General features: G+C 47.5%; 1 protein-coding gene across 1 annotated transcript in view; it reads left to right on the plus strand.

Annotated features, from left to right (window-relative positions):
• Positions 1–10,207, plus strand: part of DCLK3 (doublecortin like kinase 3) — a 16,206-nt gene extending 5,999 nt beyond the window's left edge. Inside the window, exons 2-4 of the mRNA XM_069084558.1 lie at positions 3,706–3,838; positions 7,321–7,488; positions 9,577–10,207. Of these exons, the coding sequence (XP_068940659.1) occupies positions 3,706–3,838; positions 7,321–7,488; positions 9,577–9,770 (495 nt within the window). The 3' untranslated portion in view covers positions 9,771–10,207. The remainder of the gene's footprint in view (positions 1–3,705; positions 3,839–7,320; positions 7,489–9,576) is intronic.
• Positions 10,208–17,649: the final 7,442 nt, after the last annotated feature.

A 17,649-nucleotide genomic window follows, 5' to 3' on the forward strand; every position in this document is an offset into this window, starting at 1 on the left:
TCTCTCTGTCTCTGTCTGTCTTCTCTCTGTCTATCTCTGTCCCTGTCTCTCTTTCCTGTCTATCTCTCTGTCTCTGTCTCTCTTCTCTCTGTCTGTCTCTCTGTCCCTGTCTCTCTTTCCTGTCTGTCTCTCTTTCACATACGAATATTCCTCCTTCTTGTTCCCCTCCCCCACTTTATATGGCCAACCTGAGCATTTCCTGAGCTTTGGCATTCTCAACATTATTTTGGCAGAACTGTGCCATGCCCTGATAGTCATCCTTGGTTACTGGCCCTTGTCTGCCCGACTCCAAGGCCTGCCATCTATCCATGATGCCATAATGCTTCACAAGATGGGCATAGTAAACATTTCATACATGGCTATTCAATGGGGGGGTGGGGAGGGAGGGTCAAACCTATTGAACTCTGGGATCTGGAAAAGCCAAATGTATCCATGGAGTTCTTGGAAACCCAAAGGTTCTTCCCCTGACTGACAGAGGGGCAGCTGAGCCCACCGTTCTGGTTACTGATTTCTTGTTAGCAAACTGGTACTAGTCATTGACACTATCATGAATTAGTATCTCAGATCCTTTAAACCCTGGCTGGAAGCTGAAAATAAGACCCCACAAGATATGGGACAGAGGATGGGGCCATCTTCCATTGAGGGGGAAATCTGGGTGGGGTCCACAGTGGCTTGGGGGTGGGGCGCATATGAGGGAGGGTCTCTAGTGGTTGGCTGTGGGGAAGATGGGAATGAACATCCTGGACAAGCCTCCCAGTCTGGGCTGAGCCAGCCTGAGCTGGCCTGACCTGGGCTGATCACATCTTCTGGGCAGGCATATGCTTCCATCTTGTGACCAGATGCCAGGATTTCAATGTCTAAGTGGTCCTGTGCCTACCGTGTTCCTGGAGCTCTTCTAAAGGCTAGGAGATGAAAACAGCTCACAGTGCCCACCCCTGCATCTTATTTGAATCATTCCATCGATCCAAACTGAATCACATTCAATAATCCTCTATTAGGTGGAAGGCTACTGGGCAGCAGAGAGAAAAGTGCCCATGTGCCCTGGGGAAATCCTGCCCAGGCTCCTGGGTCCCAGGCTCTTCTTCATGCCTAGAAGTTGAGCCCTCCCTTCCTCTGATGGTCATTCCCTTAGCCAGTGTTGATTGAGAAAATGCAAGATGCCCCTAGAGGATTGTGGACTCAGCAGGTGAATGTGAATGCCATTAGCCCCAGCAGCCTCCAAGGGCACTGGAAATCAGGATTCAAGTTACTGTTGTGGGGGCACAGATTGATCTAAAGCTTCCTCAGCCCTTAGTCTGGGAATCACTGGCCTCGGGCAGTGTATGCAGGGTGTGTGTAATGGAGGCAGGAATGGCCAAAGCTGCCTCCAATATTTGAGGGGCTGTTGGGCGGAAGACTCCTTTCCCTTGATTTTTGTGGACAGAACTAGCAGTAGTGAGTGGAAACCAGGGAAAGCAGCTTAGGAAAGTCTCATGATGGGAGTGATCCCACAAGGGAAGGGATCGCCTTACTGGGCAGTGAGCTCCCCATCACTGGAGGCCTTCAGTGAGGCAGAGCAATGTTCCAGGAGGACTCCCTGCAGGAGAGAAGGAATGACCTCTAAAGTCCTAAGAGGGACTCTCCATGTGGTGGGGAGGGTCAGGGAAGGCTTTGGCCGAGAGCTGTCTGAGCTGGGACACAGGGGTGACCAGGATTTAGACTAGCAGATGCTGAGGGGTTGTAATGTTGATGGGCTCTAAAATCTTCCCCTCCCACCCTAAGGGAGGCTTGCTGTGGAAAGGCTTTCACACCTTTTGTTAATGTCTGATTAGGCCCAGAGTCACACAGTGCCCTCTGGCTCTGAAGAAGGGTACAGATACACTCTGAGGTAGCATTTTGCTTTGGGGCTCGCTCATTGGAAGAGCCTTCCTGTGATTTGACCAGATGAGACTCTGGGTAGCCGTTAAAGAGCCCCCAGCCTTCAAAAGCCCAGAGGTTGGTGTGTCTCTCTCTGGTAACTGTGCATGCATTGCCTTGGTCAGATAGTTGGCTCTGTCTGTTGGTCTGTGCTAATTTCTCAGACAGTTAGAAGCCCTGTCTGTTGGCCTTTATTTCTCTGCTTGCATTTTCTCTATTTTCTTTGTTTGGATTTTCTCTGAAGTTCAGGGGGCTGATTTTCCCCTGAACTACTGAATGTCATTAAAAAGATTGCTGACCCCTTGAACAACTATCTTTCTTAGTAAAGCAGATCTAGGAAGCTGTGCTAGCAGCCACCCTGGGGATGTCAGTGTGGTTGTTGCTACAGGGGTGTAGCATTCCAGATGAAGAAAAGTTTGGGCATGAGTAGCAAATGTCCTTGCTTGTCTGGAGCAAGGAAGCGTATGCTGGAGAGGGAGCAAAGATTCTGGTTGAATTCTGGTCCACTTCCCTATTTGCTCCCTCAGTGAATCTCTGTAAAATGAGAGATTGGCCAAGATGTTGGCAGCTCAGGCTAGGAGGGCACAGGCCATCATGTCCAGGGTGGGAGAGCTGATTATTAAATGTTCACTGTGAGCATTTAGACTTCAGAAGTCAGGGCTTGTTTGATGGTTTTGTTAATTGTCTAGAGTCTAGACTTAAGAAAGCAAAGGACAAAATGCCAATAAACTTAAAAGCATGCTGTGCATACTTTTGTTTTGGAAAACTGGTTGTTAAACATTTCCCAGCATCCCCCCTGTCCACATCCCATAACTCCCCTCTGCAAACTCTCTACCGCAGCCATCCTCTATCACTCACTGTCCTCCTCTGGAGCTGTCCAGGCTGCCCCTGCCCTGGGGCTCCACTCTGGCAGTTGCCCATACACCAGTGAAATCTGGGGCTAGACAAAAAGAAAGGCACTGAGCCCCAGGGTGGTAGACACAGACTGCCAGTGTCTGACTCTGAGAAGCCAGGCCTGCCCTCACAGAGGCTTCCCCACATCTGTCTCCAGCCTGTCTAATTTGCTGTGAATTTTTGTTGGTCAGTTATTTCAGTCGTGTCTGACTCTCTGTGACCCCATTTGGGGTCGTCTCAGCAAAGATACTGGAGTGGTTGGCCATTGCCTTCTCCAGATCACTTTGCAGAGGCAAACAGGGTTACATGACTTGACTAGGGTCACACAGCTAGTAAGTGTCTGGACTTGGATTTGAACTCAGGTGTTCCTGACTCCAGGCCTAGTGCTCTATGCACTATGGTGCCACCTAGCTGCCCTACTGTGTAACAGGAAGCAGTATCATGTAGTGGAAATAGTCTGGTCATGAGTCCTGCATTCAAATCCTGCCACAGACATTTTCTAGCTGTGTGACCCTGGGCAAGTCCTTTCTCTCTGGGTCTCAGTTGCATCCTCTATAAAAGGAGGGAACTAGATGACCCTCTAACAGTTCAGATGCCCTTCCCTAATGCCTGCTAGGAGTGAGTTTGTGGGAGGAGATGGAGATGTTTGCCAGGTGTTTGACACTGATGTGTCCATCACTGCTCTCCCTGGTGTGGCGTCTGGCCCTGGGCCTGCCTCATTTCCTAATGTGGCTCCGGATTCTATTGTTGAGAGGCAGCCTGGTGTGTCCCTGTATCCAGATCCCTGACTTTACCGTCCTGCCCCCTTTCTGGCAGGCCCTCTCCACACGTGGCTTCTTGTAGGGAGCCCATGTCTTGCACATGGTAGGTATAGAATAAATGACGTTGTATTGAGTAGACTTTGTTTCACCACAGGTCCAAAGAAATCCGGACAAATCCAGCACCTTGAAGCTGGCTGACTTTGGCCTCGCCAAACACGTGGTCAAGCCTTTATTTACAGTGTGTGGGACACCTACCTACGTGGCCCCGGAAATTCTCTCGGAGAAAGGTAAAGAGGAGACAGCTGTGATGTGTGCTCCATGTCCTGAGCTGGCGCTCTAGGCTTCCCACCCGTCCCCTCCCCAGGGATCCCAGCTGCCTTCAGTGGCTGTTGCTGCAAAATTGTCAGAGCTTCTGGTGAAGTCAGACTGTTTTGGAGGAGGCCTGGGAGGTGACTGGGCTGGGGGTGCCTCTTGAACCTGCCGCACCCTTGAGAACAAACTGTTGGGCTGAGCTGGGTGGAGGAAGATGTTTGGGGAGCCAGGGTACAGCTCTTCCTTTGCCCCTGACTCAGAGGCCATGTCTGAAGATGAAGGAGAAAGATCTTTCCTCCTGGAAGGTCCCAGACTTCTTTAGTTTGGGGCTCAGGATGGGCTCATCTGTTTCCCTTTCCCAGATGTCATGAGTAGGGTTTGTGGAGGCTGAGGAGACAGGGAGGGCTGGGCCCAGAGACCGGAATGAGCACAGCTGTGTCCAGGGACCTTGCAGACCAGGCTGAATATGGCAGAGTGTGTTTTGAGTGGTAGGAAATGAGGCTGCTTAATTGATGAAGAGCCTTGAAGGCCAAGTGGGAAGAATTTGAACTTGATATGGGGACTGGAGGGAGCCAGGGGGGGGCAGTGAGCAGGAGCATGGCTGATGAAATTGGGGCTTTAGGAAGATTGGCAGGAGCGATTATCAGTGTGTGTGTGTGTGTGAGGTCCAGACCAGAGAGGGAGGGATGGCTCACCCCAGGGGGGAGGGGAATGGCTCACCCCAGGGGGGGGGTGGCAAGTTGGGGTGAGCCAGGAGGGGCTCTCACAAAAGCTTGTGCATTGGATGGAAGCAGTGACAGATTGTGGAAGATGAAAGAAAGCCCCTGGGTTCCCCAGTTGGGAAACTCGACCCGTGTAGGGACCACGACAGGGAAATTGGGAGGACTCGAGATTCTTGCCCATCCAGATGCTTCTGAGTCCCAAGGTCATGATGGTAAGAAGGGTGATGACAGGGGATGTTTTGATGCTTCTTTAGACTCCTTCTGGTTCCCCAAACACATCTTCACTTTAGCCTTCTCACAAACAGCCCACACCTGCCCACACCTGTGTTCTGTCTGTAAGTGTGCTGACTGTGTATCTGGATTGAGGCCCTGTTGAACCACTAAATAGCCCCGAGCCTGAGGGCACAACACTAGAGACCTTTCTCAGGTGCACATCCATCCATCCTATGGGTTCAGGTCTGGCCAATCTCAGCCTGGCTCTGTCCATGGGCTCCCCATCGCTTATCCCCCTTCACACCTACTACGGTCCAGCCATCTGACAATGCTTCCTGTCCCAGATCCCATGCTGGTCTCTGGGCTGGGTCCCCATGCTCCCTCCTCATTTCTTCCTCTTGGAATCAGAGGATCCCAAGCATGAAGCTGAAAGGATCCCAGAGGCCATCTCTCGAATCCCCCTCATTTTATATATGAGGGACTTCCTCCAGAGAATGGGAAATGACTTGTCTAAAGTCATGCAGGGGATAAAGGGCAGAGCCAGAATTCGAATCTAGGACCCTGGACTCCAAAGCCCTCCCATCTGCCACATCATGCTGCCTTCCTAGCGGCAGGCCAGGCATCCCTCATTTCCTTCAAGGCTTTGGGCATGTCACCTTCTAGGAGACAAGACGCCTCTGGTTTCCTCAGAGTTAGCCTCTCCCCTGGTATTTAGTACCTGTTTGACCCCCTGCTGTTGATAATGATCAAAGAGAGAAGCCCATTATATCTCACTGATCAAAGGGAGGATGGAGAAGGTAGAAGGTCATGTATCCTATTTACAAATCATCAACTTTGTCCGGTAACTTCCCAAGTCCTGGCTCTTTGTCTCTGAACAGAATTGTGCAGAATTCAGCTGGCCACAAGTGGGTTAATTCTAGAACTCCAGCTCTTCTGCTAATTGCTGAGCTATTCTTGCCTTCAGGGGTTTTTGCTAATCTTGTAGAAAGAAGGGGGTTGGGCCTGAGATCTTTACCTCAGACCACCCTTCAAGGGTGTCTGGTTTGTTCTCCAAAAATCTGGGCTTCTATCTCCCAACTGGACTCGAAGAATGAGGCGTTCTTAGCCTCATGGGAGAAGAAGAGGGGCCATTGGGAGCCCCCATTACCAAACTGTGTACCTAGTCATGCTGTCCTCAATCCCGTGATGTCGCCCACACTTTGTTCTGTGCTCCCCAAAACCCATAAAAGGGGAACTGTCCTTTTGCTCAGGATCTTTGGCATGAATAGAGACAAGCCATGGTCCCATTTATTGACAGGTAGCATGCCTTTGCTAATAAATGTTATCTTTTGCGAGGATCTGCCTCAGTTTACCCTTTTGTTAAGATTCCATGACCACAGTCTGTGCTTTGCATAGATTCTGCATATTTCTGTATACCTGAGTTGTTTCCTCTAGCTAGAGAGTAAGCCCCTTGAAGGCAGGACCCCACAGCTTCCCTTTTCTCTTTATATCCCCAGTGTCTTGCACATTTCCTGGCACATTTTACTGATGTTCAGTCATCTTTCAGTCCCACTTCTTTGTGACCCCATTTAGGGTTTTCTTGGCAGAGACTCTGGACTGGTTTGCCATTTCCTTCTCCAGATCATTTTACAGTTGAGGAAATGGAGACAAACAGGGTGAAGTGACTTGCTTAGGGTGACGCAGCTAGTCAGTGACTGAGGCTGGATTTGAACTCAGGAACATGAGTCTTCCTGACTCCAGCTCTGGCACTTTATCCACTGTACTACCTGGCTGCCCTCCTGCCACATAGTAGGCATATAATAGATACTGTTGGCTGATTCATCCTCTTTGAATTTGCTGAGTTTTACTCTCATTGAACCCATCTCTTCATTGGGCTCATGAAGGAGTCCAGGGATGAGAAGTTTTGTTTGGTCTGTGTCTGACAGCTTTGCTTCTAGGGGGAGGAGGCACCTGCCATCTGACCTGACTCATCTGGCCTGACTTGTCTTTGATGAAGCCCTGCTGACCTTAGGAGGTCAGAGGAGGATATGGAATTGGCTAAGGAGGTAGAAGAGAGGCCAGAGAGGGAGGAAGGAACCAGGAAATTGTGGCATCATCATGACTGGGAGATGACTGTGTTTCTAGGAGCAAATAAGCCTCACTATCTGTGCAATCCTGCAGAGAGTGGGGAAGAGAGAGGCTGAAGAAAACACATTGAACTTGGCCTCTCCAGGGTTGACCATGGTGGGAGAAGCTTCAAAAGTGCAGTAGACTGAGGAATGAATGGGAAGGTTGGCAGGTGGGCAGCTGGCAAACGCAGGAGCTGGAGAAATTGGGCAGCAGAGTGAAGACAAGAGTGGAGGGCAGCCCCAAGGAGGAGAGTGGAGACAGCCTTCCCACCTCCTTTTTCTTTGTCTTCTCAGCCCAGATCTAGGTGGCAAAGGCTGGGCTGTGTGTGCCCCTGGCTTCTTCTCTTTCTTCCCAATGCCAGGGGCTGATCTTGGTGTGGAACCATCTCAGCCTTTCTGTTCTTTCTTCCCCAGGGTATGGGCTAGAGGTGGACATGTGGGCAGCCGGAGTGATTCTCTACATCCTGCTGTGTGGCTTCCCTCCCTTCCGTAGCCAGGAGAGAGACCAGGAGGAACTGTTCGCTATCATTCAGCAGGGGCATTTCGACTTCCTTAGTCCCTACTGGGACAACATCTCAGAGGGTAAGTGAGAGACGTAGCCATCGTGGGGGCTATGAGAGGGAATAAGGGAGGGAGCTGTGGGTCCCCGGCCCCCAAAGCTGAGCCCCTCTGTGCACCCACTGCCATGAAGCTTTTCCTGCTGGCCCAAAGCCATCTGAGAGGAATTTCAGCTCCCAAAGAAGGGGCTCATCCTGGGGAACAAAACTGATTCCCCTAATGGTTTATCTTTATGGGATTCTTGTGACATAGTTCAGGAAGCCTCTGGAAAGTGTGTCCTGCTTTGGTCTCTAATAATAGAACCTATTCTTATTAACATCAAGCAAAGTGCAGCTTGGGGAGACCTCTGCTTGTCCCAGCTGCCACCCAGGAGGCCTGGATGCCATGAGGATGAGGGGGGGGGGTCCCCCAGGTCCCAGAACATTACTGAGCTTCCTCAGTGACCTAGAATCACTCTAAGGAACAAAACCATCTACATGGGAACTGATGAATGAATGAAGCCGACCTCTTGTCCAGCCTGACAAAATTGGAGGGTTAGTCTGTGAGTTAGCCTGTCAGTCCGTATGTCTGGGACAGGTCCTGCAAAGAGACAGTGAAGTGGGTCCAGATCTCAGCACTAGAAGAACGGGCTGCTCCTCAGTCCCCAAACCTATCTTTTTAGCCCCCATTTTCAGTGGTGATACCACTGTCCCTGACAACCTAGTTACTTTGAGGGCCATGGAGAGGTGGTGGGGGGCTTCATGTTGGCTATAGCCCATTTCTGGGGCAGACACCATCTCAGAGAGTGGGTTAAGGGTTCTCACTGAAGAAACAAGTGATTAGAAGAACAGTGAGACTGCCAGATGGGCTGGCTGATGCAGCCCTGGGGAGGACAAGTCTCCTGTGGTGGACCTAGGGCAGAACGTGAACAAAGCTGCCCTGGGGGAGGGGACAGTAGGGGGAGGCTGTAGTGTGGGGGATGTGCCCACTGAGGAGGGCAAAGACACAAGTTAGGCCCTCTGTTACAACTGTCTTAGGACTTGAAAATAGACTTACCCCAGATTCTGTAGGGGGCAAAGTGCACCTTGCTTCCCACTGTGGGCACTTAGTGCACTTAGTTTGTCGTTGGGTGGTCACCAGGTGTCCCTGGGCCTTACTCTTTTTACCTTTAGAATGAGGGGGTTAGGGGCAGTTAGGTGGCGCAATAGAGCACCAGTTCTGGAGTCAGGAGGACCTGAGTTCAAATCTAGCCTCAGACACTTGACATTTACTAACTGTGACCTTGGGCAAGTCACTTAACCCCAACTGCCCTCCAAAAAGCAAAAAAAAAAAAAGAAAAGAATGAGGTGGTTGGACCAGAGGCCTTTGAGGGCCCTCCAGCTTGACCTCCCTGATCTTACAATTCCCAAATGGCTAGTGATCAAAGATTTAGAAGGCTCTTTCTTTCAAATGGGGGCAGGATTGGGGGCACAGGAAGCTCTGAAAGGCATAAGGGGCAGGGCCAGATGGGCTATTAGGGGAGCAGAAGACTGGATTCTCTAATTCATAGTCCTTTCCTGATTGGAGTTTTATCTGAAACTGACTGACTGAGATGCCTGCTTCTTCAGCTTGTAAAAGAAAGTAAAGAATTGGGCAGAGCAATATGATGCATAATGTGTGTGTGTAAGTGTGCATGTGCACACGAGCATGTGTAAGTGGGCGCATGTTTGTACAAGTATGTGCATGTAAGCATGGATGTACATATATGTACAAGTATCTAACTATATGTGCATGTATGTGTGTGTGAGAGAGACACACACACTCACACACACAGAGAGTCATTGCATGACCAGACCAACAGACGCCTCAGAACAGTTGGGGACCTCTGGAATTAAGGTGGAGTCTGGAAGCTGTGAGGGGGGATTCCAATGCTTGTAATCAAGGGAAGGAAGCAGGGAGCATTCTGGGAGAGGAGTCAGGAAAACCTAGGTCTGAATTCTGCCTCAGACACTTGTCAGCTGTGTGACCTGGGACAAGTCACCAAACAGGACAAGTGACGCTTCTGGGAATCTCAGTCCGCAGGAGATTCCTCACATTCCAGGGGGAAGTCTTCCATTTACCTTGTCTTTTCTTTTCTCTGTGATTCTCCAACAGCTGCCAAGGACCTGGTGCGCCAACTGCTGGTAGTGGACCCCAAGAAGCGCTACACAGCCCACCAAGTTCTTGAGCATCCATGGATCAAGGCTACTGGGAAGGCGAGCCCTGTTCGCCTGCAGGCACAAGTGCCAGCTGCCAGTGAGCTCCCCGCCTGGAGCCAGGGCAAGAGCGTCCTGCAAGGAGACACATAGGGGAGAGGGGCCTGCTGTGTGTTTGTGAGCAGCCTAGAAGGCAGGGCTCAGAGGAAGCAACAGACAAACCCACAGAGGCAGAGATGGATGAGGGAATTGTTAGGTGCATGTATGTGTTTGGAGAGAGAGAGACAAAAAACGGGTCAGGAAAAGGGAGAGAGAAAGGGGAGAAGGGGGAGAAAGATGGAGAGACAATGAAAGAGAAGACAGGGAGGGGGGAGACACACACACAGACAGAGGGAGAAAGAGAGACCAAGACAGACAGAGAGAAGAGAGAGGGAGGGGAGAGAGACACGGAGAAATTCAGATTCGGCGACAGCGCAGACATCCCGGTCTTCCTCCTCACATGCCTGTCTCTTCCACGCTCCCCAGCGGATGGTAAGCCCCTTGAAAGCAGGCTTCCTGGCCTATCCTCACGTCCCAGTGCCTTGTACCTAACAGGCACCTCACAAATGTTTGATTTTTTTTTTTTGGTATATTTTAAGTATTTGAAACTGGTGGCTTTTCAAATATACAAATAACCTCGGTGATGACTTTGTTACTGTAATTGTTACAGAATAACATGTGTTTGTTTCCCCTTTGTAATGAACTTCATGGTGTAATGTGTGAAAGTTAGTGCTGATTAGGAAAACCCCAAACCAAGGCTTCAAAGCTGCACGAGAGCCACAGCGCAGTGACACTATCAGGGACTCTGGGGAATAAAGCGTTTCATGAGAGCTCAGTGTGGCTTCTGCTTAGCTTCCTTCTCCCCCCTCCCCTCCCCCTCCCCGATCTGCCCTCCTCCCTTCCAGGAGGCTGCAGGGCTCCTTCTGTCCTCCAGGTACAGAATCATTGCTGATACTGAGAGGCGTTGGCGGCGCGATGAGCCCTTGGAGGCCACTCTTAAGCCGGTCTTCTTGCTGCTCGGCCCTCAGTCCTTTCCTGGGTAGGAGCACGATTCGATGTTCCTCCTCTCCCTCTCCCAACCCCAAATTGCTGTCCTTGGAACAAGCGGGAACTTCTTTGACCTTGGCGCCTTTGCACTGGGCTGAGTGCTCCCTGTGCCCCGATGGGGCATCATCAGCTTTCGACCACTTCTCTGGGCCAGGCCCGGACAAGAATGCCTCCGCCCCTGCTCTCCGGGAGCTCACGCTTTAATGGGGGAGACAAGGCGTCCGTGCCCAGGTAACCTAGACAATTTGCTGGGCCCCCACCTCCGCTCTGGGCCTTTTCACTGGGATGCTCTCCCTCATCCTCCAGCTGAAACCTCACAGTCCTCCTTAGTTCCTGTCTCTGGGTGTTTGAATCAATTGTTTGCATGTCTCCCCCTTGCAGCGTGAGCTCCGACAGAGCCCTTTGCCTTTGTCTGTCCGGTGCTTGTCACACCGCAGGTGCTAAACCGTTGCTTGTTGCGGGATTTACTGATGGACAAAAGGTGGCTGAAAAGGAACTTTCCAGAGCGCGGAGCTGGCAGCTGGAAAAACCTGGCAAAGTCTATGGAGAAGGCAGCGCTTCAGCTGAATCTTGGAGGGAGTTGGGAATTCCAAGAAGTAGAGGGGAGGGGGGAGAGCGTTGCAGGTCAGAGGGATAGCCAGTCCCAAGGCATGAAGCTGGGAGCCCCAGTGTGGCTTTCAAACCATCTCGCAATTTGCTGCCCTGACTCTCCTCACCTGCCACCAAGCATAGCCTCGCCCTTCTTCAGGAGGCAAGGTCACTGACTCTCAGGGTCTGGAGGCTGGATGGGACGTCAGAGGCCATCGAGTCCCACCTCTTCCTGGACAGGAGTCTCTTCTCCAGCATCCCAGAGAGGCATTCATCCCGTGTTTGCCTCAAGAGGAGGCCACCACATCCCTAGGCTTCCTATCCTCTAGTGCAAACCTGTGTTAGAAGTTTTCTCAGACACTGAGCCTAATTCTGCCACACTGAACCTTCCTTTATTGCTCCTGGTTCTGCCCTTTGACCCCAAGAGAGCCAGCTGGATTCCGCTCTGTTGCAGCCACAAGTAATCCTGTCTTGGTGGCCAGCCTTGTGGTGATGGGCAGGAGAAAGGCTCAAAAAAACCTGTGCCAGTGCTGGTGGTGAGGGCAAGCCTGGCAATCCCACCAAACTGGAAAGAGCTCTTATTTCAAATGAGATCAAATGCACTTAGCACATAGTAAATGCTATAAAAATGCTTACCTTTCCTTCCCTCTTTTTAAAAATAATCTTTTATTTTCCCCATTTATAAGTTAAAACAATTTTTAAAATTTGGTGGCTTTTTAAAAAAAATTTTGAGTTCCAAATTCTATCCCTCCTCCCATCCCCTTTCCCTTCCCTGAAACAGTAAGCAATCTGATATAGGTTATACATGTGCAATCATATAAAACATTTCCGTATTAGTTATTTTCTACAAGAAGACTTGAACAACAAAAAAAGAAAGAAAACAAGAGAAAAAAGAAAGAAGGAAAGTGAAAAATAGTCTGTTTCAGTTGGTATTCAGACACCATCAGTTCTTTCTCTGGAGATAGCATATTTCACTGTGCTATCCTTTTAGGATTGAGTCTTTTGGGATTGTCTTGGATCATTGTCTTGCTGAGAATAGCTAAATCATTCATAGTCTTCATTGTGCAATGTTCCTGTCACTGTGTACAATGTTCTCCTGGTTCTGCTCACTTCACTTTGCATCTGTTCATGTAAATCTTTCCAGGTTTTTCTGAAATCCACCTGCTCATCATTTCTTATAACACAATAACATTCCATCACAATTATATACTATAACATGTTTAGCCATTCTCAATTGATGGATATCCCCTCAATTTCCAATTCTTAGCCACGACAAAAAGAGCTGCTACAAATATTCCCTTTCCTTTTAATAACTCTCCATAAACTGTAATGGACACATTTCATAGAAGAGAAAACATTCAGAATAAAAATGAATTACCCAGAGTCAATCAATCAGTGTTTATGAAGGGCTCTCTATGTGTCAGGTGCTGGTGATAGAAGTCCAAAGAATGAAACAGGCTCTGCCCTTTGGGAGCTGACATCCTTCTGCGGTAGAGAGCAAGTGCACGTATAAATCTATACTACATAAGTGTATACAGCATGTACTAGAGAGAAGCAGGCCAGATAAATAGATGGGAGTTCAGTAAAAGGGGGCTCTAGCAGGCAGTAGGGGGGCATCAGAAAAGGCTTCATGTTGAGTTGTGTCTTGAAGGAAGAGAGAGTCTCTGAGGCAGGAGTAAAGATAGAGTGCACTCCAGGCATGGGGGGATGACCAGGGCAAAGGCACAGAGACGGAAGATGGATTGCCATGTGTGAGTAACAAACAGAACAGATGAATGAATGGAAAAGCATTTATTGAGTGCTTGATGTATGCCAGGCACTGTGCTAAGCACTGGGGATACAAGTACAAACACGCAAAACAGTCCCTGCCCTCAAGGAGCTCCCATTCTAAGGACAGACAATGCATACAGGGCAGTGGTGGCCAGGGAAGAGGAAGAACTCAGGGCTAAAGCCTACCAGGCCCATATAAACTTAGTTTCTTTTAAAAAAATATTTATTTTTCCAATTACATGTAAAAAAACTATTTTAATGTTCATTTTTTGAAAAATTGAGTTCCAAATTCTCTCCCTCCCCTGCTCCCTCATTGAGAGGTAAACAATTGGATATAGCTTATATATGTGCAGTAAAGCAAAACATGTTTCAATATTAGTCTTGTAAAAGAAAACAAAGCATAAAGTAAAAAAAAAGTTTGCTTTGATCCACATTCAGACAACATCAGTTCTTTCTCTGGAGGTGGAGAGCATTTTTTATTATGGGTCCTTTGGAATTGTCTTGGATCATTGTCATGCTGAGAAGAACTAAGTCATTCACAGTTGATCATCATATGACAGTGCTGTTATTATGCACAATGCTCATTTTACTCTGCATCTGTTTATGTAAGCCTTTCCAGGCTTTTCTGAAGGAATCCTGTGTATCACTTCTTAAAGAACAATAGTATTCCATCAAAATCATACACCGTAACTTGTTCAGCCATTTCCCAATTGATGGTCATCCCCTCAACTTCCAATTCTTTGCCATTACAAAAAGAGCTCCTATAAATATTTTTGTACATATAGATCCTTTTACATAAAAAAATCTCTTTGGGAAATAGACCTAGTAGTGGTATTGCAGGATCAAAGTGTATGCATAATTTTTATAGCCCTTTAGGACATAGTTCCAAATTGCTCTCCAGAAGAGTTGAATCAGTTCACAACTCCACCAACAGTGCATTAGTATCTCAATTTTCCTACATCCCACTCTACATCCAACATTTGCCATTTTCTTTTTCAGTCATGTTAACCAATCTGATAGGTGTGAGGTGGTACCTCAGAGTTGTTTTAATTTACATTTCTCTAACCAGTAGTGATTTATAGCATTTTCATATGATTATAGATAGCTTTAATTTTTTTCCTCTGAAAACTGACTGTTCATATCCTTTGACCATTTATCAACTGGGGAATGACTTGTATTTTTACAAATTTGACTCAAATTCTCTAAATATTTGAGAAATGAGGCCATTAGCAGAGAAACAGTACAAATTTTTTCACAGTTATGATTACTGTGTATTACCATCTATATTCTTTCCCCCCTCCCCCCAATCAATCCCATTTACTCTACTCTCTCCTTTCACCCTGTACATACTTAAAAATGTTTTCCTTTCAACCATCGCCTCTCACAATCTGCCTTCCCTTCTATCACACCCCCTTCTTTTATCCCATTTCCCTTCTACTTTTCTGTAGGGTGAGATAGATTTCTATACCCAGCTGAGTGTGTGTATTATTCCTTATTTGACCAATTCTGATAAGAGTAAGGCTCAAGCACCTTTCCCTCATCTCCCTCATCTTCCCCTCCACTGTAAACACTCTTTCATGCCTCTTTTATGTGACATGATTTACCCCATTCTACTTCTTCTTTTCCTATTCTCCCAATACATTCCTCTTTCTCATCCTTTAATTTAATTTCTTAGATATCATCCCATTATATTCAATTCACACCTGTGCCCTCTGTGTATGTGTATTCTTTTTTTTAAATTAAAAAAATTTTTTTTTGCAGGGGGGAGGGCAGGGCAATTGGGGTTAAGTGACTTGCCCAAGGCCACATGGCTAGTAAGTATTAAGTGTCTGATATTGGATTTGAACTCCGGTCCTTTTGACTTCAGGGCCAGTGCTCTATTCACTGTACCACCTAGCCTCCCCTGTGTATGTGTATTCTTTCTAAGTGCCCTTTCTAAATGCCCTTTGTATTCTTTAATAATGAGAAAGTTCTCAGGAGTTACAAGTATCATTTTCCCATATAGGAAAATAAACAATTTAATCTTATTGAAACTCTTAGGATTTCTCTTTCCTCATTATCTTCTTATGCTTCTCTTGAGTCTTGTATCTAAAAGTTAAATTTTAAAAATTTGGCTTTCATTTTCTCATCAGGAATGCTTGAAAGTCCCCAGTTTTATTAAATGTCAGATTTCCCCTGGAAGGATTATACTCACTCTTGCTGGGTGGGTGATTCTTGGTTGTTAGCCTAGCTTCTTTGCCCTCCAGAATATCATACTCCAAGCCCTCTGATTCTTTAATATAGAATAACCTAAATCTTGGTTTCTGACTGTGACTCCACTATATTTAAGTTGTTTCTTCCTGGCTGCTTGTTCTTCTTTATCCTTGACCTGGGAGCTCTGGGATTTGGCTATAATATTCCTTGGAGTTTACATTTTGGGATTTTTTAAAGGAGGTGTTTGTCAGATTCTTTCAATTTCTATTTTACCTTCTGGTTCTAGAACACTGGGGCAGTTTTCCTTGATAATTTCCTGAAAGATGATGTCTATATTCTTTTTTTTTTATCATGACTTTCAGGTAGTCCAATAATTCTTAATTCTCTCTCTTCAATCTATTTTTCCAGGTCAGTTGTTTATTTTTCACATTTTTTTTCTCTTAAAAATTCTTTGGACTTTAAAAAATTGTTTCCTGATGTCTCACGGAGTCATTAGCTTCCACTTACTCAATTCTAATATTTAAGGAATTATTTTCTTTTGTGAGCTTTTGTGCCTCCTTTTCCATTTGGCCAGTTCTAATATTTAAGGAGTTTTTCTTCAGTGAATTTTTGTGCTTCTTCTACCATTTGACCTATTCTGTTTTTTTTTTAAGCAATTAGGGTTAAGTAACTTGCTCAAGGTTACACAGCCAGTTATTATTTCTGAGTGTGGTGCTGAGTATCTGAGCCTGGATTTGATCCAGGTCATCCTGACACTGGAGCCGGTGCTCTTACTCGCTGAGCCACCTGGCCGCCCCTAAGCAATTGGGGTTAAGTAACTTGCTCAAGGTTACACGGCCAGGTGTTTCTGGGTGGGTGCTAAGTGTCTGAGCCCGGGATTTGATCTCCAGGTCTTCTCAACACTGGAGCCAGTGCTCTTACTCGCTGAGCCACCTGGCCGCCCCCATTCTGTTTTTTTTTAAGGTGTTATTTTCTTTGGCATTTTTTGTATGTCCTTTACCATGATTTTCTTGCATCCTTCATTTCTTTTCTAATTATTTCTCTACCTTTCTTATTTGATTGTTAAAATCCTTTTTGAGCACTTTTTTTTTTCTTTTTGGAGGGGGAAGGCAGGACAATTGGGGTTAAGTGACTTGCCCAAGGTTACGAGGCTAGTAAGTGTTAAGTATCTGAAGCTGGATTTGAACCTCTTGACTCCAGGGCTGGTGCTCTATTCACTGGGCCACCTAGTTGACCCAGGAATTCTTTTTGGGCCTGAGATCAATTCACATTTTTCTTGGGGAGGATCTTTGAATGTAGCAATTTTAACTTTGTTGTCTTCTGAATTGGTGTTTTGATCTTCCCTGTCACCATGTTAAGTTTCTATGATCAGGTTTTTTGGTTGCTGTTTGCTCATTTTTCCCCAGCCTATTTCTTGACTTTTAACTGTATGTAAAAGTCGGGCTCTTCTCCTGGGATGGAGGTGAAGCTACCCCAAGCTTCAAGTCTTTTTGTGCAGGTGTTTTCAGAGCTAGTTCTAGGGTTTTTTCCAAGGTGGCATGATTTGAGGAGGGGGTTGTTTACTATTCCCCTGGCTTCCAATCTGGTCTGTGCATGACCACAAGCATTCTTTCCCATCCTGGGTTCACCTATGGTCTCAAGCTCTGATGTGCTAGATCTCCTCAACCTAGGATTGTGACCCAGATTCAAGTATGGGCAGTGCAATGGAGTCCTGCATCTAGTATCAGCAAAAGGACCCCTGACATCTCCTTCTGAGCAGCTGTCCAACCCCCTGCCAGTCTGTGGGCTGAGAGCTCCAGAGCTGCCAGTTCAGTTGCCCCCAAGATCTGTTGCTGGCTTGCTCGACTGTTGCCTGTTCTGGACTTCATTCCACTCTCACCCTGGTGCAATAAGCCTTTCTTGCTGACTTTGATTGTCTTGGGATGGGAAATTGTGGGTGCTGCCGCTCCAGAATTTGTTTTCAGGCATTATTTAAAGTTGTTTGGAGAGGAATTTGGCAGAGTGCAGAAGAGTCCCTGCCTTTTCTCTGCCATCTCGGCTCTGCCCTCCAGGGACTGGATTTCTTTAACTGTGATGGGCTGGGCCAGAGAGTTCAAGAGGGACATGGTTGGGAAAGGTGGGGATCTAGCTACTTCCATGGGTTGCCACCTCCCCAAAATCAGCCAACTCCAGACCCAGTGGGGTCTTGCTCCCCTTCTCCTTGCAGTCTGAATGCACGAGCCAGGGTGTGGAGATATCTGGGACATTGTCCCATCTGCCCTTCTCCTGTGAAGCCTCGTTGCATTAAATGTCCAGAGAAGGACAAGGTGAGGGGCCAGTTTGTTGTAGCTTGCCAGACTACCGGGTCCTGGGGGTCTCCCTACTGCCCATCCACTCTCCCCCCAGCTGTCAAAAC

The sequence above is a fragment of the Petaurus breviceps genome, unplaced genomic scaffold (assembly GCF_028583685.1).
Source record: "Petaurus breviceps papuanus isolate PSGF00001 unplaced genomic scaffold, PetGlider_PUasm1.0 174, whole genome shotgun sequence".
In the NCBI taxonomy this organism is placed as follows: Eukaryota; Metazoa; Chordata; class Mammalia; order Diprotodontia; family Petauridae; genus Petaurus; species Petaurus breviceps.